Raw genomic sequence first — 26,618 nt, 5'->3', positions numbered from 1 at the left:
CCAAAGAAGCAGATAAGCCTTCTTAGCAAAGAACATGAATGTGGTGATGTGACAAGACAGAGGAAAAGGGGTTTGGGCTAGCGGTGGTAGTGGTGGTAAACTGTAGGATAGTGACCAGGAACCATCCGGGAGAAACTGATGGACAGCAAGGGTACTTTAGTAGATGTGTTTGGAGACCCGTCTTGGTGCTGACTTGCTGTCTCTTTCATGGCGATAAAACTCCCCTGGAAGAGCAGACTTGATATCTCACAAGTTTCTGCTTTTAGTAGGATGAGGAAAAGCCCCCACAGGTTTCTTTCTGCATGAACTGATTCTTATTTGCTGCCAGCTCAAGATAGTCCCTACTCAAAGTGGCATATTTTGGGGTGACACATCCTGATCCCCTTCACCTCACTTCTGAGTGCCTCAGTTCCTCATCGCTGTGACTTAAGTATTCTGGCTGCTTCTGTATCAAGCCACACTGTGCTAGTACCCTTGTCACTGCGGCCACCACCACGTCTACCTGTGACACTGCCAAACCCAGCACCCGGCAAGCCTCCCTTCCTACCCCCTAAGATCATCAGGAGGAGAAACAAGATAGTGACCTTAGAGGCACCCTCCAGTCTGGAAAGCCCACGAAACCACATGAAGAAACCCATGCTTCTGCTTCAGGGACTTTCCCAAGGTCACAGCCAGCACAGAAGGTGAGGCCTCTGCCCCTCCTGGTCAAGACAGCCTTCCCTCTCAGCTATTCCTTCACTGCCTGCGTTTACAGTAGGGAAGTAAAAAAACTCCATCAGGCTTTTCAATGTTCTTTTTGTTCAGAAAAAAAAAATCAATGGACCGTGCAGAGCACGTGACTTGGCACGTCCGCAGTTGCAGAGCCCAGACGCGGACACACTGTACAGCCTGTCCTTCTGCTTTGGTGAAGGCAGGACTGTATTTTTAGAGCTGCCCAATGCTGCCAAGACCAGTAGTGTATGGAGAGAGGCAGGACAGGCTTGCTGGCCTGTGTAACAGAAGCGTCTTGCCTAAAGCTATGGCAACATATGCTGGAGGTTCTCATTTGCTGCTGACGATGGTGGGGGGGGGTGGTGGTGTGTTTTGTTTTGGCTTCTTATAAAACATTTTATAGCACTTCACACTGTGTGCTTGAGGATGTGTCGAAACATAGGATTAGCTTTATGAACTAGCTCTGTGAGGTGTCTGAGGCAAGATAGCAAGTTTTAAAAAATGAATAACACTTAAGTTTGTCTTTAAACTGCAAATACAATATTTACATTTTTATATACACAACAAAATAATTTATCAAAACACTATGAATTTGGAACTGTGATCATGTGGGTTGACTTTCCCCTCTCTACTCTGTGTGGAAGAAGGTTTCATGTGTACATTATAATATTACAAAATCGAGAGGAGATTTGTTACTATCTTAACAGAACAAACTGCTCCCGCATGCAAAGGAAAAATCCATGAAGAACAGCCTTCATTCTTGCCGGTTTCTCACCTCCTGTAACAAAGCTTCTCAGTAAAGCTTGTTTCCTCTCTATCCCGACCGCCTGGCTTTAGGCCCCACTTGGATTACTATAGTAACTTCCTAACTAGTTTCCTTCTTCTAGTCTTCTTCCTGCCAGTTTGACTCTGGACAGCTATAGGAGCAGTATTTTGATACAAGTGTGGCTATAATTTCTGATAGCTGACCTTTGGGGCTCCTTAGGAGTAGTATGACAAGGACTAACTTGCTGAATGGCCCATGAGGCCCTGACTACCTTTCTGTCCCTCGTTTTCTGTTCCCTTCATCCATATGGGAAGCAGCTGCAGGGAGCTGCTTTCTATTTCCTGATCCCTGGAACTTTCCTCCTGTGATGAGACTGACCTCTGTCTTGCCTTCTGACAGTTCAACTAGAATCAGAACTGTAAGGCTTTACTCATTACCATTCAGCCCTGAAATAGTGATTCTCTGGGCAGTGGTCTGTCTGGCTCTGTGATATTCCATGAATACCTCTGCTAGGGCACCTATCACACCTGTCATACCTGTTTTTCCATCACTGGACTGAACTTGTGAGGGCAAGAGATGTGTCTTACTCTAGCACTTTTTGGTGCCGAGACAGCCATAGAAAATATGTTTGCTAAATTAAGTGACTTATAGTTGTCAACAACACACCCATTTGCCAAGCAAGCCTGGCAGGTCTCTCTTTGCGGTCCCTTGTAAGATGCTGGCTTGAATTACTGGATGGATGTGAATGTCTTGGAATGGAGCTTCTTATAAAATAATCCAGAATTAAAACTTCTGGTTGCTCTAGCATCAAAATTAATGAGTTTTAGTATATTTTATTATGTTCTTAGTGGAAAAAAAATACTGTAGGGTTTTTATTTTTCTAGATGGAATTCAGAACAGATGCCAATTCTGCCATCAGCTTACTGTCTGTGGTCTGTGGGAACCTGCACACATGTGCAAATGTGTACACCCCCCCACACACACACCCCATACCCTCCTCCCCACATACTCATACATATGCACACATACTGACGTGCACAGTTAACAGTCCACTTTATCTCACGGCCTTCATTGTCCTACGGTTTCAGGTGATTTTTATGTTTCCTCCCTGAAGGATGCTTAGTTCCTAATTAATTAAGGATGTTTCAGTTCCTAATTAATATCATTTTGGAATTTGGCCTTTAGGTATACCCAAGATATGAGCTCCTCTTGGTATATGTTTCAGTCTGAAATTTGAACTTTCAACGCAGTTAATACTCTTTATGTTACGTACTTTTTATAAGTAAAACACATTGTGAACATAGTTTTGCGTTCCATATACTCTTATTCAACACGCTAAGCAGTCTCTAATGACTTGTCTCTTTTCTCCATTGGAAAGCAACAGGATAGTCCTCAAATGAAAGCTAGAAAATATTGTATATGAGTGAAAATATGATAAAAAAAATATGAAGTGACATACACAGAATATAGTGACATGACATTTCAGCATACCCCAGGCTGATGATTTTTAACCTAGATCTACAAAGATGAAGTTACTAAGTAAATTAGTAGTGCAAGTAATACCGTCAGGGTAAAAACTTCATCTCTTTAAGAAAATCAGCTGAATACTCTAGAAGAACCATTTCTAAAACATCTGTTGTTACACTAATTACTACTCATCCTCATTACAACACTTGAACAAGAAGCACTTTGTTAGGTCAATTCACCAATTTATTTAGAATCAACAGAACTCCATTGCTTTGAAAATAGTCATTTATTCTGGACTTTCACAGATTCAGATGAAGCTTCCCTTTAATTAATCCAAATTGTGATGATATAGATTACATGTAAATCTATTTACATTGTACATCTTGCTTCATGTTCTAACAGGAATTAATAGAAATCCAATATGGGTTAAGTTAAGCATTGAATTGTACTTAATAGTACAAATGGATTTTAGAGATGTTTTCACTTGGCACAGTCTAAAGCTTTCAAAGACAAAACTTCACAGTTTTTATGGGCTCATATAAGGAACAAGGAAAAAAACTAAGTGATCCCTGAGATACATTCACAATCTAGGAGCCTTAAACAATACAAACTACTAATCAAACAAAAACACACTCCCTGCCAAAATTCGAAAGGTGTAGCTATATTAAAACTGAAATCTTGTCCATTCTGGATCTATGAGATTAGTAGATGTCTTTTATGTGTTAACTATATTGTTGACATTTTATTATTACTGGGTGAATATTCATTAATAATAGTAATAGCAAATGTACGTGAGTACTTACTGCATGTAGCTACTTTTCTTATATTTTCTCAACTCTTTCTATAAACTTATGTGAAGGATATTGTTTTCCATCTAAGAAAACTGTGGTCCTTCAGCGTCACACAAGTTAGTACGTGGAAGGGCCCCAATATCATGTTTGACTCCCAAAACACATATACTTCATTCATTTTATGTTGAAGTTTCTCTGATCACCTCAGTTTTACTTCAGACAGTAAAAAACTCTACCCAATTCTGCAAGATGATTCTTAATTATGGGTGAACATTTTAATTCTGGAATCAAAGTGTGCCACATATGCAAAGTAAGTGATATAATTAGCCAAGGAACAGGAAGTTCCAAAACATTTTGCAATAGGCTTGAAGTTACGTACTTTTGAATGCTGAAGCACAAGTAGAAAACTAAAGCACACAGTGACTGCAATCAAGACACACACTTGGAAGCAATTTCGGTATAGTCACAACTCTTCAGGCCTGAGGTTCCCCTTCCCTCAAATACAGATCTGTCATTCTTGCCTTTTACAGGGGACTCAGAATCAAAAGTCAGGCTATTTTGTGAGAGCAAACAACAGGACAGGACCTGGCAGCAGCTCTGGGGAGCATTTATCCACATTTTTGTCTTGCTCTCTTTCTCTCTGTGCCTCGCCAGGTACTTCCTCTCCTTCTTTCAGTTCCTCTGCTCTTCTCTGTGGAGAGGCATGTCATGCTGTTTCTGCCCTCTCTCTCTGTGGCCCGAGTCATAATGCCTGACTTCTTGCCGCATGTGGCTCTTCTGGACCCAGCGACCAGTGCTTCCTTTAACTTCAACCCTCTACTAATCACCTCAGGTATCTAATTTTCCAGTTCTCCAGGGATCACTCTGATGAGTCCAACTCATCTTTACAAAACGTCAGTTATCATCAGGCATGGATCCGAAGTCACCATGTCTGAGCTGTCTTTTGTTCGGTGTCTGACTCCATTTGTTTGTATTCCGTGTATTTAGAAATACAGTCGCATGTTATAAAACATGGCCAGTGCCTTCTTGGAGGTTAGGGGACAAGGAAACTTCCCAAGGAAGACGGTATGAGAGAGCTTGGTCAAACACAACTTCCCTACTGCACCCTGTGTGGTAAATGAAAGGGATTTCCAAGCATCGATGGTACCTAAAAGCAGTATGCAAGCATCTCTGAGGGAAGTAATTCACTTTTCCTGTTACTGAACACAGTACCACCTGCTGCATAGTGTTGATGCAATTTAAATAATAATGTGAATAAAAGCAATGACAAAATAAATGCCATTCGTTGATCTCTTGTTGTATGTCACACACTTCACATACATCATTAATAATTCCTCCAGTAACTGTAAAGGATGGATACAAACATCTGTATTTTAGAGAAGAGATAGAGGTTCAGGAACCTTAAGTAACTGGTTATATCACATGGAAATGGTAAATACTCAGGTTTCTCTGATTCCAAAAGCTTTACTTCTTTACCATATTTTGCTGATAATATATTTTTGTATTTCAACAGGCAGGTATATTTTAAAGAAATTAAGATGAGAAAAATACGAGACTACATTTATGCAGATATTCACCTTTTCTGTTTCACTTCCTTTATCCCTGAAGTTTCAAGTGAACCCTGGCATCATTTCTTTCAACCTAAAGAAATCCATTTTCGAATGTCCGTATTGAATAGGTCTGCTTTGATAAAGTCACCTTCATCCCTCAAAGGTATCTTTCCTAGAAACAGAATTTGAGGTTGATAGTTCTTTTCTTTTGGCACCTTGAAGATGTTCTACTGTCTACTGGCCTCTGTCATATCTCATAAGAAACTGTGGTCCTTGCATTACTGTTCTCCTGCATTTAATATGCCATCCCCTTCCCCTCCCCCAACCTGCCTGTGACTATGTTCAAAATTCTTTTCTTTATCTATGTTTTTCTGATTTTTATTTTGTGATTTTATTCTGTGTCTGGGCTAATTTTTGTTTGTTTGTTTGTTTATTCCTTTTGGAGTTTGTTGAGTTTCTGTTATCTAAACAAGTCCGGGAAGTTTTCAGGCATTATTTCGATGAATGTTCTTTCTGTACCAACATTGTCTGGCTCTTCCTTAGGGATTCCAGTGTCACAAATGTGACATCTTTTGATATTGTCTCCCACATCTCTGAGACCTTAGCCATTTTTGGTTTCAATTGCTTTTCTTTCTGTTCTTCCAATTGGGATAATTTCTACTGCTCTGTCTTCAAGTTTTGCCTGCTTCATTTTCATCTCCATTTTGCTATTGAGTTCATTTCATGGATTTTAAATTTCAGATATTATATTTTTTACTTCAATTTATTATTTTTATCTCTTCTAAGAATTTCTATTTTTCTATTCATTTCAACAGTGTTTACCTTGGTTCATAGCAAATGGAGTAGCTGCTTAGCTGCTTTAATGTCTGTATGAGAATTGACACATCTGAACCATCTTTAGGTTGGCATCTGCTGATTGCTCATTCCTTTGAGAATTGGTCAGATTTTCATGAACGTTAGTGTATCAAGTGACTTGGGTTATAGCCTAGACATTTTGCATTATATTGCTAGACTTTGCATATTGTAAAAAACCCTCTGGAGAACATTGATTTGTTGTTTAAAGGGGCGATCCACCTGCATGTCTGTCCTTTACTTCTGTGGTAGTCTTTGCAAGGTCAATTTCAAAGCCTTTGCTATGCTGTTTGGGTCTGCCTGGGGCATGTGCCACTCAGGGCTCTGGTACTTGGGTGGTTTTGATACTGTAATTTGTTCTCAAAGCCTTCACTGAACTGCTCTGGGCATTTTCTGCACATGCACAGCTTGGGGAGTAAGCTCATCACTGCTGTAGGTTCAAACCCAGAATTAGACATTCTCTTCTTTGGGTCTCTCTCATTTGTGGGGTTTCTCCCACACCCTCAGGCTTCCAAGGCCCACGTTTCCAGTTTTTCTGGCTGGAAAGATTAGGGTTTTCTGAGTTTTGGCCTCCTGAGCCATAGCCCAGTTCCATGCAACTGTAGTACAGTGCAAAGCAGCACAAGAAAAGAGAAAACCTACAGCAGTGGTTACCTCATTCCTTACAAATTGGGGTCCCTTTTTCTCATTCTTATAGCCAAAGGGTTAAATCATCACTTGGGATCTTAAGTGTCCATGCCTCCCTGGGGTAGCCGTGCAGATCTACTTCTGAAGCCTTGAGGGCAGGACTAGGAGAAAAAAAAGAATTCAACACTGGGACTATCCTTGTACTCTGGCTCACAGGGACCCCGTTTCCTTCTGATTTAGCCAGAATGATGATCGTAACTATGGGTTTTGTTTTTGTTTTTGTTTTCATTTTTGTTTTCTGTTTGCACCTTTTACAAAGTTCCAAATCTGGCTTGTCTTCAGGCCCAATCTAGGAAGAGGGAAAAAAAAAAAAAAAAAAAAAGGAAGAACTCAGAAAACACTTTGTAGCCAATTTTATCTTTCCTTAGGCTGAACTTCTCTCCTTAATCCACTTGCTACTTACTGTTTACATTTCTAACTCCTCAGATAGTTATTTGCCTTGTGGGTCCACGTTTTAGTCATGATCAGGGGAACTACTGAATGGGCTTCTTATTCCCTGGCCTGCCTCTTATTCACGTTTTCACCCCTAGCACTTGCCACAGAACCTATCACATATAAATGTGAGGCTCACCAGTGTGAAGGGATATTTGTGTGTGTGTGTGTGTGTGTGTGTGTCTGTGTGTGTGTGTGTCTGTGTGTGTGTGAATGAATGAAAATGTAAACTGCGAATCTTGCCAATTCTCCAGCAAATTCTGGTAGAACCTGGACAGCACACGTTTGGCTCACAGTCTGCCACTCTTCCCACGCTCAAAAATGATCAGTCCTTCTCCACTGCGTGGCTGCCTGCAGAGCCCGAATGCAGCCATAGAATCCTCCTACACTGCAGACCTGGAAGCCACTGTCAAGTGAACAGCATGGGCACGAGGGGTACAAACCGGCATTTCACCCCTGTCTTTCAGAGGTGGCCACACAAAATGTGCAGCCTGCCTTTCCCATTTAACTGCAGTGCCTTCTCCCCGCAAATTTCCATCGTCCCATCCTCTTTTCTATAAGATTTCAGCTGATGGACATGTTTTTTCCTTGCCAGGTGGGCTTGTGGAGAAAACTCTTTTTTTTCTTTTTCTGCTTTCTTATATCAAGTCTATATTTTCATGAAAAAAGGTAACTTGACTAATGTGTTTTATGGAGCTTTCTCTCATTTATACCAAAAGGTACTTATTTTAGTGTTTTAGCCCTTGGGAAATGATGAATTTGTTTAATAGATCGGTAATTATCCTGCTCAAAAATGATCATTAGAATTCCTCTGTATTTGATTACTATGTATCACCAAACCCAAAACCCATTTATCACCAGCTGCACCCATTAATTCAGCCTTGCTGGTCCAGGCATAAGAGATTACTCTAAGTTCTCATTTTGAGTCTTTCTAAGAAAAAATATTGGTAGAAAATAGTGTGCCTTAAATAAACCTGATTTAAAATCTCAGTCTGTACAAACTTTTATTTTTGGTTTTACTTGCTATTTTTATTACCTGAAGACTACTTTCCAATGGCATCACAATTTTAATAGAAGTATACTTTTCTTTTACGGGATTGGAGTGATTATTACCTTCTAGTGAATTATAGTGGTGGTAAGAGGCCATATTTGTAAACGTGATGCGTTTTCATGTCTTTGTATGTTTGGTATGGAACCCTATCTGTGACCCAATTACTTACTCAAGGGTACTCTTTCCAGAGTTTTGGAATATCTCCACTTCTAAAATGGAAAATGTGTTCAGGAAAATGAGCTCCTAGAATATAATGAGCGTGTGTGCGGCGCAAATGCCGAACACGGGTGAACTGAAGGTCGAAATCATTGAGTACAGAGTTATCTAGTGAGGTTTCCTTGAATCCAAGTCGGGACCTGTGGCTTGGGATTGCGCCCAGCAGTGCTGTGGCTGAAATCAGAACAATAAAGAGGAAAGAAACTGGGTGGTACCATCTAAAGCAGTGTTCACAATCTAAGTGTGTTTTTCTTTTCTCCTTCACCCCACCCCCGGGTCTCTAGTTTACCGTGGTTTCTGGGCAGTCCTGATGCTTCTGGGGGTCGTCGTCGTAGTGACCGCGAGCTTTCTGATCATCTGTGCAGCCCCCTTCGCGAGCCACGTTCTCTATAAAGCCGGCGGAGGCGGGTACATTGCTGCAGGTATGTGCTGCGCAAAGGGTGCAATTTCCAGCGATGGTTTTCCTCCATATCTTCATTTTCTCCTTTTCTAGTTTCAGATTTCAGGCTTCTCGTAGTGGTAACACAATGATATTCATACGCAGTATTTCCTGAGCGCCCACGACATGCACACCCTTCTCTGGAGACTGCATTTCCCGGGTGCTCCACAGCATCTGCTCCCTGTATCCATATTGTATGAAGAGGGCACTAGAAGGGAATTAACCTGTTTACTTTCTCTCAGTAAAATGGGGTCATAACATGTCTCCTTTTAACATCACCATGTGGGTGAACTTTTCTGTGTGATTTTAAAGAGATAGCCCCCTGATGATATTACAAACCTGCGTGATTTATTTATCACAGGTAAAAAGCATCTCTTTCTACAATGTCACCATTCAGTTTTCTTAGTTGTGGTTCATGGGCATTAGCGAAACACATTCTCTCCCTGGCAAAGCCTGTGTTTGTTTTAGCTGGCTTTCCAACTAGTCTTTTTAATGCCTGCTTATGGTGATCATAGCACAAATAGAAAAATAATTGGGTGTATCTGGTGAATGTTACATCTTTTTCATTTACTTGAGAGGTAAAAGCCAGAACACTAATATGAAAATATAAGTGCATAGGTGATTTATAAAGATAACAGTTCTAGAAAATTAGACAAACTTTACCACGAGTAAGACCAAATTGCACAAGACTGGGCTACGCTGTAACGTCAGGTAAGAAGGACAACGTGTTTCTGTAGGAAATGGTAGTGACAGTAAAGGGACAGAATGGATAGCTTTGTCGTCTCTAAATCATTTCAGAGACAGCTTGTCATGTGTTCTATCATCATTAAATCGATGGCCAATTCACACAGTTCCTTTGAGCACACTTCTTACACAGCATTGTACTTAATTCTGTAGCAAGAATAAAAAAGAATAATCAGATACAGATCTTCTGTTCAAAGAGCTCAAAAAAGAAAAAAAAACCTCATCAAATCAGAGTTCTCTTTAACCCATTCTGTCATTCTTTGGTCTTATATTCAATTCTTTTCCTCGCTGGTTTTTCAAGGAGCTTGTTTTCAAGGGCCTGAATTTCCTCACAAAATTTACCTTTTCAAGGTATACAATGCAGTGTTTTTTAGTATGTTTCCAGAGTTGTGCAAATATTACCACTCTCTGATTCCCAAATATTTTTATTCCCTCGCAAAGAGACCTCATCATCTCCCCTCCTTTCCTCCTTCTGGCCTGAAGTAAGCAATCATCTACTTTCTGTTTCTATGAGTTTGTCTGTTCTGGAAGTTTCATATAAATGGATTCATACAATGTGTGACATTTTGTGTTGGGCTTCTTTCTTGTCAGTATCATAATTTATGATGTCCTTTCTTTAATTCATAATTCCAAAAGACCAAACCCCTTATAGGTCTTAAAACTGACCATTTTCTGAGCCAAATATTTTCCCCCCCCAAGGAAGAAGGGAAAAGCACATTCTACGTTTGCTTCATTAAACGGTCTAGTGAAGGTTTATATTTTTTCATGGTCTTCCCAGAAATAACAGCTGTCTGCCAGAGTGTGTAAATATTTGTTTCTTCTCATTCCTTGCTTTTATTTTTCATCTTTTCCAATAAGGGAAATATGTACAGCTAGTTGACCCTTGAACAATATAGTTTGAACTGTGTGGGTCCACTTACACACAGACTCTTTTTTATAAATACAGTGTAGTCCTATAAATGTATTTTCTTCCTTATGCTTTTATTAATGACATATTATATTCTTAGCTTACTTTACTGTAAGAATACAGTATAAAACATATATACAAAGTATGTGTTAATCAACTGTTATGAGTAAGACTTCTGGTCAAGAGTAGGCTATTATTCCTAGGGAAGTTAAAAAATATAGGCAGATTTTCAACTACACGTAAGGTCAGCGCTCCTAATGCTGCATTGTTCAAGGGTTAACTGTAATAGCATTGGTTTAGTACATATTATGGACAGTGCAGTTGTTTTAGGCTCAGAAATGCTCTCATTCTTGGTTCATTCTGATAAAAGAATTATGCATCTCTGTGTATGCTTAGTGCTTTTGAAAACAAAATGTTGGTCATTTTTAAATTGTGCCAGAAAATAGTATATCTAAAGGATCATATTTGGCTAAGAACTCTGTAGGGAGGTAAAGCCTTGGATATGTACTCCTATGCTTATGGCCTGTGGGATTTCTTTTTCTGATGAATTTTTGCTGTATGTTGGTATGGGGCTGAGGTCCTCCTTGCCAAGTCTTCATGCAAAACCCCCTGGGAATTGAGAAGTGTCCATGGTATTCTGGGGTCCATTCTGAAAGCAACTGAACTGGACAATTATGAGAACAGTTCCTTTAAAATTTAACTTTTAATTTCCTTCATGGCAGAATTCTTTAGTGTTTGTGTAAGGCCATTTGTTTTCCAAGAACACAGAGGGATTATTCTGTTGGATGGGACAAAATATTACTGTTTATTTCATTACCTTGGGCAGAAAAAGTGATGTTTTCAAGAATAACGAAAGTTTATGGTCTAGTGGCAATTTCCACAATGAAGCACAGTTTTGTTAAGGCAGTTATGGGGCCGATAAATTATCCTGAAGCTTGAGTACTTTAATAGAAGAATTTGTAAAATTTTTTCATTGTCTATTATTAACATTCTCAGGTAATGTTAATAAGCAACTTATCCTTTCAAAGCTGAAGATGGAAACTTACATGTTATGCTATATGAACACTAGGAAAACATGTAGTAAACACTAGGGTTTTGGGCCAGCCAGATTTTTGTGTGCCACACTTAATATGGCCCCATGCATATAATCATCTACTGAGTTAAACTGAATTGAATTTATAATGCTTTCTTTGGAAAGGATGTTATAGTTTCAAAATGAAGAGATCTCATTCCATGCACCTGATAGTTTAGAATCTCTCTGTTTTTTGCGGGCCTCATCATTCCTTGCCTAACTGAGCCTCCCATGCTGCCCTGTGCCAATGCTCTGTGCTCTGTGGGGCAGTTAGTGACAGGTGCAGCTTGGGCCCAGGGTTGCTGTGCCAGCTTCATCAATGCCACAAACAAGATTGCCGTCTCTCTCTATTTGGACAGATGACTGTAGGATAGGGGATACCCAAATTCCAAATGGCCATTGCTGGGTGTGTACGTGTAGAAAGGCTCTTTGGCATTAGCAAGAAGACTGTTTTTGGGCATTCCATGCATGACTGAGCCATGCTGATGTCACAGTTGTCGGTGTGAGTAAGGGGTGGGGTCCATGGTATTCCTCTTGCTCCGTCAACAGGCTCAACAGGCTCAGAGCAAAACGAGAGGGCATGTGTTGCCCCTCCTTGCATCTGGGCAGATTCCTCTTCAGGCAGGCTCTGGCCACGTGCTCCCTGAGGAGGTTCAGGTCGGAACCACATGCATGGTGACTGTCAGGATGTGATACTACAGAACCTGTTTCAGTGAGTCTCATCATGCACACTACAAGCCTACACAGTTGCTGACATTTGTTTTAATGTGGACTCCCAGAGAACTTTCAGATCCAAAGGGGGCTGACACCTATCTTCTCCTAACCCTGTGATATTGGAGGTGACAGGAAAGATGCGGGAGAAGATAGAATGGGTAGGCATGGCATTAGAAAACATTCAGGTTACATGGGGGAAATTATGATGGCACGGAATATTTCTGGTGCCTGGGCAAAGTGACGTCAATACAGGAATTGTTGTGCAGGAGTAAGACTTCTAAGTGAACAGGAAAGAATAATGACATGATCTGGAAGTTCCGGGACACTGACATTGGGTGATAGGCCATAAAAACTAGAAATCTGTATTTTAGCAGCATGTTAGGGTACAAAGATTTTTCTTTCGTAATTGAAATCACCTCTTCCTGAGTGACAAAGTAAGATTATGTTCTTCTGCTGATTGTAGAGCTAGACAGTCCCTCCTGGGTAGAGGTCCCTGAAAACCTTCTGAAACTTGGCTAAATCCCTTGTGGGACCCTCAGGCTGGTGAGACTACAGGGACTTCTTGTAAGTCATAAATTTAGCAGCCCTTGTTTTAGACCCAGGTAGTAGTAATGGAAGTAAATGGTACCTCTGCCGTTAAGTGGACTTTTGGAACAATTAGTCCCCTGGAGGCCAAGTAGTGGTTTGACTTCTGCCCTGTTCCGTGACCACAGGGTATACTCCTCACCTAGACAGGTGTTGCCCAAGCTGTTACTGGTCACCAGGGATACAAACTGAGTGAGTTGGGGTGAGTTGTATAAATCCTTTGCCATGTGGGATAAACTGCCTGCAGCACATCTCTCCAAGCTCATCCCTGCTCCCTTCGGATCCAGAGGATAGTGCTTTCTAAAAGTGTAGTGATGTGAAGCCTCTTTAAAAAGTAGCATCGGGGGGCGCCTGGGTGGCTTAGTCGGTTGAGCGTCCAACTTTCGCTTAGGTCATGATCTCGCGGTTCGTGGGTTCGAGCCCCGCGACGGGCTCTGTGCTGACTGCCAGCTCAGAGCCTGGAGCCTGTTTCAGTCTGTGACTCCCTCTCTCTCTGACCCTCCCCTGCTCATGGCTGTCTCCCTCTCTCCTAGAAATAAATAAAACATTAAAAAAAATTTAAAAAAAAATAAAATAAAAAGTAGCATCAGAAAGGTGAGTAGATATGAAGGGAGTATAAGATTCGGAATCCAAAATACAACATAAAATACTGAATCAGAAAGAAATCAGATTTGCAGTTTGTTTTCCTTTTTCTTTCAAAAGATCAATGGAATTTGTAGTAGCTCATCAGTTAAGCACATTTATTTCTATATGAGATAAGACAAATGTCATGGTTGCCAACTACAAGGTACTTTTTCACCTGAATCTTAGAAAAAATAGGTCACAGTCACAGAGCCAAGGGGCATATTTCAGATGTTCTTTTTTTTTTTTTTTTTTTTTGGCTGAGACTGCACATGTGGCTTCCAGGAAGCACTCAGTGTCATACCTTGCTTCTCACGTCTTCCTCCAGATAAAGCAGAGTGAGAGGAGTATGTGGAGGAAACAGAAGACCATGGGCAGGAAGGGATTATGGAAGAATTGCTGACGGTCCAGAGGCAGGCGTTCTAAACTTACGGCATATGCATCTCCCTGCTTGCACCTGCTGTCTCCATGTCTATATTGTGAGAGGTCCAGGCTATAAACAGCCGCTCACCCTGAGCAAGCAAAGGGGCCTCTGTGTTAGCAGAACAGACCTGGAAGGCCAGCGAATACTTGCTGTAATGGGTTTTCTAAAGCTTTTGGGTCTTTCTAAGTGCATCAGAGGTAGGCTTTCAGGAGAGGATCACAAGCATAATGTCCCAGTGGGGAACAGAATTATTTTATGAAAGTCCAGGACTTAGCATTTTACTCATAACTCTGTTCTGTTGGAGGTGAGTAGTGGAGGAGAGGAAAGGGTGACTAATGAAAACTGTAGGTTGCTGATATATCAGCCACATGTACTTTTTGTAGTAGAATTGGTGTCTCTGATTTTTATGAAATACAGAATGGCAGCTTAGATTTCTCTTTTGCTCAGTCAAAGGCTTAGTACAATAGATCTGCTTTCTAAGTACCTTCTTCGTACTTGCTGTGATAGTTGCTAGAAGTACTTGCTTTGTACCCTGGCTTTGTGCCTTCAGTTGTAACATTTGGGAATTTGTTCAGGAAAGTATTGTTTTGGACACTGATACTATTATAATGTGGGAAGACCTCCCTTCAAATTTTGGTGTGGAATTTTAATGTCCTCTATATGATTTCAAACATCAAGTGCTACAATAAGTCAACCTTAGTCAATATTAAATAGGAAAGAACTCTGAAGAATTTCCATTTACAAAAATACTTTAAAGCCTTATTACCTTTCTTTCTCAGACACTTCTTTGAACGTTTATTTTCCCCACATTGCCTTAACAGTTGGAATGTGTGTGACAGGCTGTTTGGATCAGACATGTCCTGGCTCAGTTTCAAACAGGGCACAACTGTGGGAGGTATATGGTGCTGCAGTGAAGGGGCAGGTCCCCAGAGGAATGTGTGCATACATGTCCTCACTGGAGACTCTCAGAGTGCTCGTTCCACTGCTGCCCAGACGGGTCTAGGGTATGAGACGTCAGTTTGGTAATGGCGTTCCTGGGACTTTCTGGAAAACCTTGAACTGCAAACATGAATGACTGCTCCCCATCCCTTTTTAGAAATGTATCTGTGTGCTTCTTCCAAGAACTAAAGCTACAGGCCTAGCAAAGGAATGCTTTTACTCATGTGTCATTGTATTTGGGGTATAATTAATTTCCACACAGAAAGGGAGTTTGCAGATGTGTAGGGTGGCAAGATTCTTTCCTGTTTATAAATATCTCTGGTTTGGGGGTAGATGTTGGTATGGTGGAAAGACAGGATGAGTTTCTATCACTTCATTCTCCTTTAAAGTATGTGTATCATTAACATCTACTATTAATTTAGTTCTGTAAGGGACTTAGTTTCTTTCCAAATATTCTACTTTGTTCCACATCCTTCCCCCAAATAGTCACTTTGCTCAGAATAATAAGTAGTGCATGAGTAAGGCATATTGCTTGTATTACTAAAAAATTTTAGGTATTTTCTGAGGACTCCCCCCCGCCTTTATACTTACTTGTAGTAAAGAGAAGCACATTAGATACAGACTCCTCTGAATGACCAGGTTGACATACTAAGAGTCTATCATAGAGATTTCTATACCTAAAGGGTTGTTGGAGAAGGACAAGAAGTTTGTTCACTGGATGCTTAGGCAGAAAGTGTCCTTAATATATACAAGGGAAGCAAAAGTGATATTTAAAAAAAGGAGGGGACAAAACATAAGAGACTCTTAAATACAGAGAACAAACTGAGGGTTGCTGGAGGGGTTGTGGATGGAGGGGTGGGATAAATAGATAAGGGGCATTAAGGAAGACACTTATTGGCACTGAGTGTTATAGGGGATGACTCACTGGAATCTACTTCTGAATCATTATTGTGCTATATGCTAACTAACTGGGATGTAAACTAAAAAATGAATACATAAAAATTTTAAAAAAGAAAAAAAAAAGAAAAAGAAAATGTCCTTAATACATAGAAGTGAGCAAAGGTCTAGATTCACCTGTTACCCTTTCTGAAACGTTCAGCGATGGGCCTGTGGGGTGACTGGTGCCACCTGGTGGACAATTCCAGTAAGACATGGGCTCTCTCCCTCACTTCTGAAATCTCAGAACTGGAAGACATCATGGCAGTTTATCTTCTTGCCTCTTGGCCAGTCCTGAAATAGCCCAGTCATATGAGAAGCTCTGGTGCTTTAAAGATTTCAGAGAATAATATTTTCTAGCTATTAGCAGGAGCTCATGCCAAAGCTCAATATAAACAAGGATAATAACAAAACAAAAACATGCTTGTTACCTGCTTGTCCTATTCCGGGCACCTTGCTAAGTGCTTTACTCCCATTCAGTCCCCATGACTGCTGTCAGTGGCAGGTGCCTGCATCACTCCATTTTACCAGCAAAGACACCAAGGCAGAGACAAGTACAGAACTTGCTCAAGGTTGCTCAGCTAGTAAAGTGTAAAGCTTTCTAGCCTGTACACCTTTGAGGTCAGGTTTACACCAGGGCAGTCAGAATCCAGGCCTGTGTCCTTCAACCACTTCCTACTTAGTGAGTGTGACTGTGAGTAAATATGTCTGTGGCGTTAAATGAAAACCTGCTTTCCGATGAAATCCCTAATGAGTTGTATGGATGGATAAACCCTCATGATCATTCTCTATCAATAACCCTTTCTCAAAAGAGTATAGACTATTGGGTACACAGAATGTTTAAGGTCTATGATGATTATGCCAATCTAAGAAAGTAATAATTATTTGGAAAATCTGACAGACATTATATAGGTTTGGTTGGCTAAATAAAAGCATGATGCTAGATAATGAAAGAGAGGGGACAATTAATGTATTTGGACGGTAGTGTGATGAAGTGTGGGCATCAATGAATACTTGGAAATCAGATAGATGTAATGAAAATATACAGGCAGGAAACTATAGCTATATAAGGTATTAGGCTATCTCAGAAAACTGGAGAAAAATCAATGGAAAGTGAGTCTGAGAAAATGAAGAATGGAAATTTTTTATGGTTGATCATTATACATTAACAGTTTCAAAATTTCTGAAGTGTGATATGTAAAAAATGAGCACAATTTAATTATAAGAGAAAGCAATAACATAGTAATGTAAAGGAGATTACAAAAGTATAATTTAAATTATGTGTAAGAACTTCTAATGTATTTTCCTGGAAAAACTAACTTTTTAATGAACAAACTAATGGATACTTGAGTGCTTTGAATGTATGTTATAGGGCACCTGGTGGCTTAGTAGGTTAAGTGTCCAACTCTTGATTTTGACTCAGGTCACGATCTCATAGTTTGTGATTTCAAGCCCTGTGTGGGGTCTGTGCTGACAGCCTGGTGCCTGCTTGGGATGCTCTCCTCTCTCTCTCTGCCCTTCCCCTGCCCACATTCCCGCCCCCTCTCTCTCAAAATAAACCTGTTTAAAAAAAACATGTTAGAATATAATGACAGGTATGACTCTTTAGAAAATGTAGAATTGGCAAAATTTCCTTTCCCTATCATATAATGTTTAGAAAAATAAGTATACATTTTAGATCTGGAATGGACCTGTGAGAATAGCCTGTGCAAATGCCCCTGTTCCCTCCTTTAGCCTGACACATAGGGTTTCTTAAAAGTTGAGAAAGGTCTGCAATTTTTAAGATTCCTATTCTATTAGAAGTTAATACATGCCAAACTGGTTTACAAATATTAAGGCATTTTAAGTGTTTACATATTATACATTAATACTATCTCTTTTTAAAACACATAAATGTTTTAATTGCAGATATTATCCAAAGTCCTTTATGAATGTGGGGCCCAAATCACATGATACTTATAGACTCCAGTGTCATCCATATCCTGAAGGAGCACCGTTATTCCATCCCCAGAAGTTAAACTCTTGCCCATTCTCAGGAAGGGTCTACCTCTTTCTCCTTGGTTGTACTTGTATAGCCTCTAAGTTAAAGGCTAACACTGCTTCCTAGATACCTGAGGGGCAACTGTCTTTCCAAAGGAGTCCCAGAAAACAAAGATGTCGGGGGGTGGCATTCTGGTTCCTAATGAGGGGTGTGGAGGAAAGCCTGAGCAGGCACACCCAGGTCACTGCCATGGCATCTGTAAGCCCAGCATCATCTTACCAGTCTGGCATAAGATCATAAAAAGATATTCATATAAGATCATAAAAAGGTATGGGCATAAGGTCATAAAAAGATATTGTTGCCAATTTCTTTCTTCAAAACCATTTGTCTAAGGAAATGTAGCCATCACTTCAGGATTCTATGTTTGAATTGGAGCATCATAAACCAAAATATTCATAGTAGCTTAATTCAGTATAGTCAAGACCTAGAAAGAACCCAAGTGGTCACCAATAGATAAATGGATAAGCAAAATGTGGTCTATTCCTACAATGGAATAGTGCTCAGCAGTAAAGAGCTGGGAACGGCTAACACATGTACAACATGGTTGACTTCTCAGTCATCATGTTGAGTATGAACAGCCAGAGACAAAACTACATGACATCATGCTCTCATTCCTATGGAACTGTAAGGGCAAAACTCTGCTACAGTGACAGATGCTTTGGGTGAGGGCTAGGAGGAGGCATGAAGAACCTTTCTGTAGTGATAGTGATGAATATGTTCTATTTTTAATGGACTGTGGCTACACTGATGTTTACATTTATCAAAGCTCATCAAACCATACACTTGAAACTTGTACATTTTGCTCTATGTGAATTATACCTCAGTTTTAAAAATGAGAAAGAGAAATAATGAGTTTCCAAAAAATAAGAAAGAGAAACAATGAGCCTGGAATGCTTTTTACCCATTGGAACAACCTTCAAACCATTGGGGCTTAATATAATACCTTCAAATATTAGTATGGGCTAAGTTAAAAAATATTTGTATGAAGACTGTTTGTGGATCCTCTGCAAAAGCCCCTTGTGGGGACATTGTCTGTTATGTTGTTCAGTGTCCCTATGCAGATCTAAGAAGGCGTTCATTATGTGTTTTCTTACCAATTGCTGTGTTTCATTTTAGAAAATGATAGTAAATACATTGCTTTTTGTTTCCTTTTTGTTCTTTCTTCTGGGCATGGCAGACCCACAGTTACCATACTATCCTCTGTATGCTTACCTACACTCCAGATTTTTTCTTCATTTCTATAGTTGGCATGAACCCTCTCCCTGCCCTCCAGGGACCTTCACCTGGAAAAGTAACCTCATCTCCCACCACCTCCTTGGAATGTTTTTCCTATTGTAGTATGTTTTTTGAATGTCTTCAGCCTAGTGTGTAATACCTGCTAATCAGGGTGTATCAGGGTGTCCATTTGAGTTATGCCATAGGTTACTTTGGGCTTGTGGCAGTTAACTATTGCAGACCCTGTTTTCATCTTCTGAAAATAGATGCAAGAAGCAAGCTGAAGCTATCATCCTAAAAAAAAACTTTTTTATGCTTATTTATTTTTGAGAGAGAGGGAGAGACAGAGAACAAGGGGAGTTGGAGGGTGGCGGGCAGAGAGAGAGACACACACAGAATCCAAAGCAGGCTTCAAGCTGTCAGCACAGAGCCCTGTGTGGGGCTCGAACCCACAAACCATGAGATCATGATGTGAGCTGAAGTCGGACACTTAACCAACTGAGCCACCAGGCGTCCCATCCTAAAACTTTTTGAAGCTTACCATCTAGTTCTGTGTAGATGCCCTTGCTGAATATTGCCCTGGCTCTAGAGTACAGTCATCCTCCAGGTAGAGGAAAGGTTATTGGTTTCTAATTCTAATATTCTAATTTACTGTTCACTTTAACTTTCTTCATAATGCTTTTTTTTTTTTTATTATGGAATTCCGTGACCTTTCTGGTGGCCCATAAAAGCTGAAGTGAGTTGCCACTGAATCTGTGTGGAAGCATGATACAGGAGACTGGTGGAAGCATCTTGGGTTTATGATTCTTCACCAAGTAACCAGTGGCTGTCCGAGATTCAAGTTGTCAAACACATTTCAAAGGCACTTCAGTTACATCTAAGCAGTTAAAGATGAAGTTTATAATTTTTCAGTAACTCCAAAAGGCTTTAGTTTTTTAATACAGGTATGTCTGTTTCTAGGGAAGTATATATAGGGGTTTGACGTTTGCCTGTCTTTTTGAAGAGTTTCCATTTCTGTGGCTAACTTTTCCCTAGGACTGCATTTTTAAACTTGGTTTTTATAAAATCGTATACAAAATCTCCATAGTATGTCTTATTTTCTTCCCTGCTTGTTTCTATGAAATATTGAGGACATAAAGTTTTATTTTTTAGTCTGTGACATGGCATTGGGGAAAATTCTTCTGTACTTTTTTTTCCACATTATGATCATTTCCATATTGTTTATCATTAGCTGTTGTGTTCCTAATGGGTAGTTGTGACTACATTTTATGTGACCTTTGTTTCAGAGGACATGCTTTCTAAATTCTTTTTTTTTTAATTGAATTCTTGATATCTGTTTTTTATTATGTTTTAATGTTTACTTATTTATTTTTGAGAGAGAGAGAGAGCAGGGGAGGGGCAGAGAGAGGAGAGAGAGAGACAAGGGAGGGACAGAGAGAGAAGAGAGAGAGAGAGAGAGAGAGAGAGAGAGAGAATCCCAAGCAGACTCCATGCTGTCAGCACAGAGCCCCATGCAGGGCTTGAACCCATGAACCATGAGGTCATGACGTGAGCCAAAATCAAGTCAGCTGCTTAACGGACTGAGCCATGAAGACTCCCTAAATTCTTGATATATAGAGGGAAAGGTTTTCAATTTCATTAGAGAATCCATGTGAAATCGTAAATTTAGTGGTTCTTCCTCACACTGCTAATTAATAAGGGAGCCAACATGTTCTTTTGACTTAATTGTCCATGGTTTTCTTATCACAGATCTTTATGGGATTTGGTACCTTACTTTGATTTTGCCTCCAGTGAGCTGTTTCATGAATTTTTGTTGGTCTTCAAAAAATTAGGTATTTTTAAATTTAATTGGAAATAAACCATGCTTTCAAAATATGACCAAACAAATATAACTTAATTTAAAAATTATTACCTAAATACTAGCAATATTTTCTATTTCTGCTAAAATCACAGTGGCAAGTGAGCTTGAAATGAAAATTACTTATTACTCAAGACAGTTTCTACTTATTTTTTCATGAATGAGAGTCCTTTAAGATATCATAGGATAATAATATTTTTCCATACTATCTTGCCATTAGTACTCTCCCAGATGAGACTCTCCACTGGTGCTGGACCAGATCAGTAATGTTACCGTTCATTAATAGTCACAAATAAAGCCGCCGAAAGAAGACGTGTCCTGCTGGGTATATGAACACACATACTTTCCTCCCATTCTCCCAGCAGGTGCTCGCTCTTTCTTTCTTTCTTTCTTTCTTTCTTTCTTTCTTTCTTTCTTTCTTTCTTTCTTTCTTTCTTTCTAATAAATAGTTTATTGTCAAGTTGGTTTCCAACAACACTCAGTGCTCATCCCCACAAGTGCCCTCCTCCATGCCCATCACCCTTCCCTCCCCCCCCACACCCATCGGACTGATGGGTGCAGCAAGAGCTCTTTCTAACACACATAGCCACAGAGTCCCAGCATGCTTTTTTTCTAGTATTCATTCTTTTTTTTTTTTTTTTTAATATTTTCAGGTTTACATTGAAGTTGAAAGTCTCTTCACCCAGAGACTCCAGTCATGTTTCATTACCCATTTCAATAATGCCTTTCACAGCAAAAGGATCCATTCCTGGAAGCTGCTTTGCATTTAGTAGTTGTGTCATTTGAATCTCCATCAGACTAGAATAAGTCCTACGTAGACCTCCATGACCTTGACTCTACAAGAGTACAGGCCTGTGATTTTCTAGAATGTTCCTAAGTTGGTGTGTCTGATGTTTTCTTATGATTGGATTTAGGCTCTTCACTTTTGGCTCTATCATAGCAGTGATGCTGTTTTATTCTCATTGTACCTGATGAGGTGGTTAGTGACATCAATATGTCATGCCACTGGTGATGTTCACTTTGATCATTTGAATAAGGTAATATTTGCTAGGTTTCTTCAGTATAAAATTACTGTTTGCCCCTTTTCAAATTGATAAGTGTCTTGTGGGAAGAGGCTTTGATCCTGTGTAAATATTTATTTCTCATCTACATTTCATTTACAAGTTTTAGCACCCATTTTTGTTTCTTGCCTGAATTATTACTTAAATGATTGCCAAATGGTGATTTCTAATTCAACTATTCCTTCTACATTTATAAGTTAGCATTCTATAAGGAAAAGCTTTCCCTTCTCCCTGCTAATTTATTTATTCATTTATTTATATCAATGTGGGCTCATAGATTTCTATTTTATTCAGTGAGGTATAATGTACCATTATCATTTATTGTTTGATAGTCACATTGCCTCAGAACTGGCTGGGAAACCCCTGAAGCTCACTCCTGAAACACCCCCACCATTCCTCGAGCACGTCTGATGTTCCTGACTTATCTGGTACTTTCTGTCCCAGACTGGATATAGCTATTTCTTTGAGATGCCTGGTGTCTGATATTTAGAAGCTAAGATCTGGACACTTGGTGTGCTCCGTGCTACTGGGGTGTTATTGCTCCCAGACCCTCTCAGGGAACAGAGCCAAGTAATATATGTAGGTATATACACATGGGTATATTTTAACACACACACACATACACACACAAACACACTTTTACTCCTATACCTTATCTATCTATCATCTATCTATTTATCTATCTATCCATCATCTATCTGTCTACCTAGAACCATAAATTCACTTATACATTTGATTCCAAACAAATACAATAAATTTTATTCTAGATTTCCCCCTTTTCAAATTTGTAACTCCTCTTTCAGGCAGTGAAGAACATGATTCCAGTTAACCTCAACATATTTATTTGTTTGATCCATCTACCTCTCTGTTGCAGTCTCCTGACTCCTCTGTTAGCCAGACATCTTAGCAGACTCCTCACCATAAGTTCTTACTTTTCAATGTCTGCTAGTTCATATTCTTTCTGTCTGTCTCTGTCTCTGTGTGCAAGTGTATAACATGCACATATACACACACTGGTAGACAACACAGGCAATTTAGTAGGTAGGGAAACACTGTCTTACCCCATGGGAAAATATAATTATAAATTGATATGATGTGAATTAAATGGACAGTATCTTCAAGTGGTGAACAAGTTAAAGATTGTGTGATAGAAATGCCTATTTTCATTGCTTAAAGGACCCAAATGCTCTTAAATAACAGAAGTTTTTAAGTATAATTCTTCCTTATAAAAAATCATCCACATGATTGCCTGCAATGCATTTTTTTGAACACTCTAAATTCAGTAATGAGTCTTGTAACTTTTGAAAGGAAATACAAATAAGGCTACTGGCTTTTCACAAAGGCAGTTTTCTTTTTTCTAATAAAAATATCTGAAAGCACAAGAGATTCACATGACACAAGAGCGATAAAAAAACGTATCAGCAAATAATAACAAAGGTTTGCAGTGTGTTTGCATAAGGCAAATGGTATGCAAATAACTAAGCCAAACTTTTACATCAAGAAAGAACAGTGTCTATATATTTGCAGGAAAATGTATTGAAATGCACAGAGTTGCTCGACAACACATGGCCTTGCCATATTGTTGTCAACATCTGAGGTACGGCTCGGCGAGGAATCTGCTCGCCGGCTATGACTTTACTATTTCTCTCTGACATCGCTGTTGTTCGGTGGTTAAATTGCATTCTTCCATGCTCCCATATTTGCATTTACATTACAGACCTCAGTGTGAAGGATGTTTCCTATTAGTGAAGCATCTATGTTGATTCTTCATTGCTCTGTGCTTTGTATCACGATTATGAGAAAGTTTGCGACTCACCTCGACATATTTATGAGGCCTTCTTCTTTTGCGAGTGCTTCTCAAGATTCTTCATGCAATTGATGGCCCACAAAAAAGAGGACATCCTAAATACTGTAGGAGCACAGTCAAGTGGAGAAAGGTGATTAATGGCTAGGCTCTTAAAAGCTACTGTGTCCTGCCAACATGCCTCTGCGCCCAGTCACAGGGTTCTGTTTACCTTTCAGGCTGACTCGCAATTAGAATATGGAGATTTTATGCTTGATGGTTCTGTTCCTTAATTCAAAGACTATAATAGGTCCTTGACAGGTTTGGATTGAACTTTTGAACAGCTAGCAAACGACCTCAAGTATATTTTGCTTAGGGACAGATTTGAATCCCTCAGGCTGCTTCATTCATCTTTGGGATCTGTCACTGACTCACCAGTGAGTCAGCATCACCTGGGTTTGCAGCTCAGCACAGAGGTGCCGCTCCATTCTGGTCTCTCAATAGTGGCCACATGGAAAAGTATATGCTTTGTGGCGTGCTCAAATTTTAGCATCCATGAAGCTCTCCTGCCACATTGCTCCCTCCTGGCGTTCTTCTTCCTCCCTTTCTTTTGTTTAATAAGGCTCTTGCTCTTAAACGTGTGATTTTGTATTCCACTGAACTTTTTCCAGGCAATGTTTCCTTGATGCTATAATCAATCTTACCATATATATTTCAGTCTGAAAGAATCATGTATATTCTTTTACATTCATCTAGTGCTTTCATCTCTGGTGGTGGCTGGTACTTACTTTGCCTTCTGTTTTCATTGACAGAATTACCTGTAGCACTAGTCAGCTGTGTTATAATAATATATCCATAGTTGGAAAGACCTGAGCTAAAAATTAGCTCTGAAAACTACTAGTTAGAACCGAGGGCTAATGGGACCTATGTTTACCAGTTTACTGTATATGTTGAAATCAATAATGTGTTACCATGCTCACCCCAAACCAGACATACAGTACAGATGGGAAATGTTAGAAGAAATTCCACTAGGCAGGATTTTTGACTCTTAAGTTTACAAACACCTAATACAGATCCTGGCATACAGTAAGTACTCAATAAGTACAATGACATCTGTTGCCATTGTACTTATGTTGCCATAGCTCTCATCTCAGTGCTTTGAAACTTAAAGATAAACAATATGCATGTAAAACACATAATAACATGTCTGACACAAAGTAAGTGACCTGGCTAGAATGATATTTATTTAGAGACATATCATCAGGCACCTGATTGGTTAGCGTTCTTGGGAAAACATCTTCATAAAGGCTAAAGGTCTTTTGTTTTGTCCTTCCCAGGCATCCTGTTTTCCCTGGTGGTGATGCTGTATGTCATCTGGGTCCAGGCAGTGGCTGACATGGAAGGCTACAAAAACATGAAAATGAGAGACTGCTTGGAGTTCACCCCTTCTGTTCTGTATGGCTGGTCATTTTTTCTGGCCCCAGCGGGGATATTTTTTTCCTTGCTAGCTGGATTACTATTTCTAGTTATTGGACGGCATATTCAGATACATCATTAATCGAACTTTTGCCACCCATGTTTTCTCGAGAGGTTTTTAAAACAGAGCATTTTTGTTTTTCATTTTGTTTTGGTGACCCCAGTGTAGAATTAGTTGATGAGCCTTTTAGTTGCTATTTGAATTTTACTTTTGTATTTTACTTGTGATTTCCCCTAATAGAAAGGTCCCTGAATCTTTCCCAATATCCACCTGTGTCCATCTTACATAGGTGCTATCAAGAACCTAGTTCTGTAAGGAGCAGATAACATGGGCCTCCTTTTCATTGCACCTGTTAGAGCTCTCACAAGTCACAAAGGCCTGTTAATGGCATAACATCACCACCTGGGCCAATGAAGCTTTGATTTAAAACTTCCTTCTTGGCATTCACTTCTGCTGCTATTAACAAAAAATCCTTGGAGAATAATTAAGAATGGAAAACAAGTGTTGTCAGAGCACTTACTCCACTTCTCCACACAGAAGCATATCCACATATACATTCACTTACTCCTGTGAGCCAATTAGTCATGACTTAAAAATAGATAGCAGTGTGCTCGGGCATGTGCGGTGCAAACACATCAGTTAAAATGGGCCACAACCAGACTGAGAATGCGTACATATTCCACATTCTCACCAATAGTAGTTTGGTTACTTACTCAATCAATTAGGCTACTTAATGGTGCATGCTTACATAAACCTTAAACTATGTTTAAAAGTGGCAAATCTGGGGGCGCCTGGGTGGCTTAGTCGGTTAAGCATCCGACTTTCGCTTGGGTCATGATCTCACGGTTCGTGGGTTCAAGCCCCGCGTCGGGCTCTGTGCTGACTGCCAGCTCAGAGCCTGGAGCCTGTTTCAGTCTGTGACTCCCTCTCTCTCTGACCCTCCCCTGCTCACGCTGTCTCTCTCTCTCTCTCCTAGAAATAAATAAAAAATATTAAAAAAAAAAAAGTGGCAAATCTGTACGCCAAATTACCTATAATGCAGACTGAGTTTTTGTGAGCTCAGTGGATTAATTGTAATGTGTAATATGGTTGAAAATATGTAACAGCCAAACACCTTAGCTTAGTACAGAGTTCTGTTTGATATTTTAAAATTCCAATGTAAAATTATATGCTAATATGTTCAGCATGTGAAAATTTATTGATGAAATGTGCTTTTAATATGCACTAGCTATAAACTTTCAAAATATTTCCATATGAAATAATAGCATTGCTTTATTAA

At 39.7% G+C, this 26,618-nt stretch overlaps 1 protein-coding gene across 1 annotated transcript in view; it reads left to right on the top strand.

The window, feature by feature from the left end:
• TMEM182 (transmembrane protein 182) overlaps nucleotides 1-25,420 on the top strand; it is a 54,389-nt gene extending 28,969 nt beyond the window's left edge. Inside the window, exons 4-5 of the mRNA XM_077749151.1 lie at nucleotides 8,808-8,945; nucleotides 25,200-25,420. Of these exons, the coding sequence (XP_077605277.1) occupies nucleotides 8,808-8,945; nucleotides 25,200-25,420 (359 nt within the window). The remainder of the gene's footprint in view (nucleotides 1-8,807; nucleotides 8,946-25,199) is intronic.
• The last annotated feature ends 1,198 nt before the right edge of the window (nucleotides 25,421-26,618 follow it).

This window comes from Crocuta crocuta, unplaced genomic scaffold (assembly GCF_008692635.1).
Source record: "Crocuta crocuta isolate KB4526 unplaced genomic scaffold, BGI_CrCroc_1.0 scaffold118, whole genome shotgun sequence".
Taxonomy (NCBI): Eukaryota; Metazoa; Chordata; class Mammalia; order Carnivora; family Hyaenidae; genus Crocuta; species Crocuta crocuta.
The sequence above is the reverse complement of the archived record's forward strand: the minus strand, read 5'-3'. Positions and strand labels throughout refer to the sequence as shown.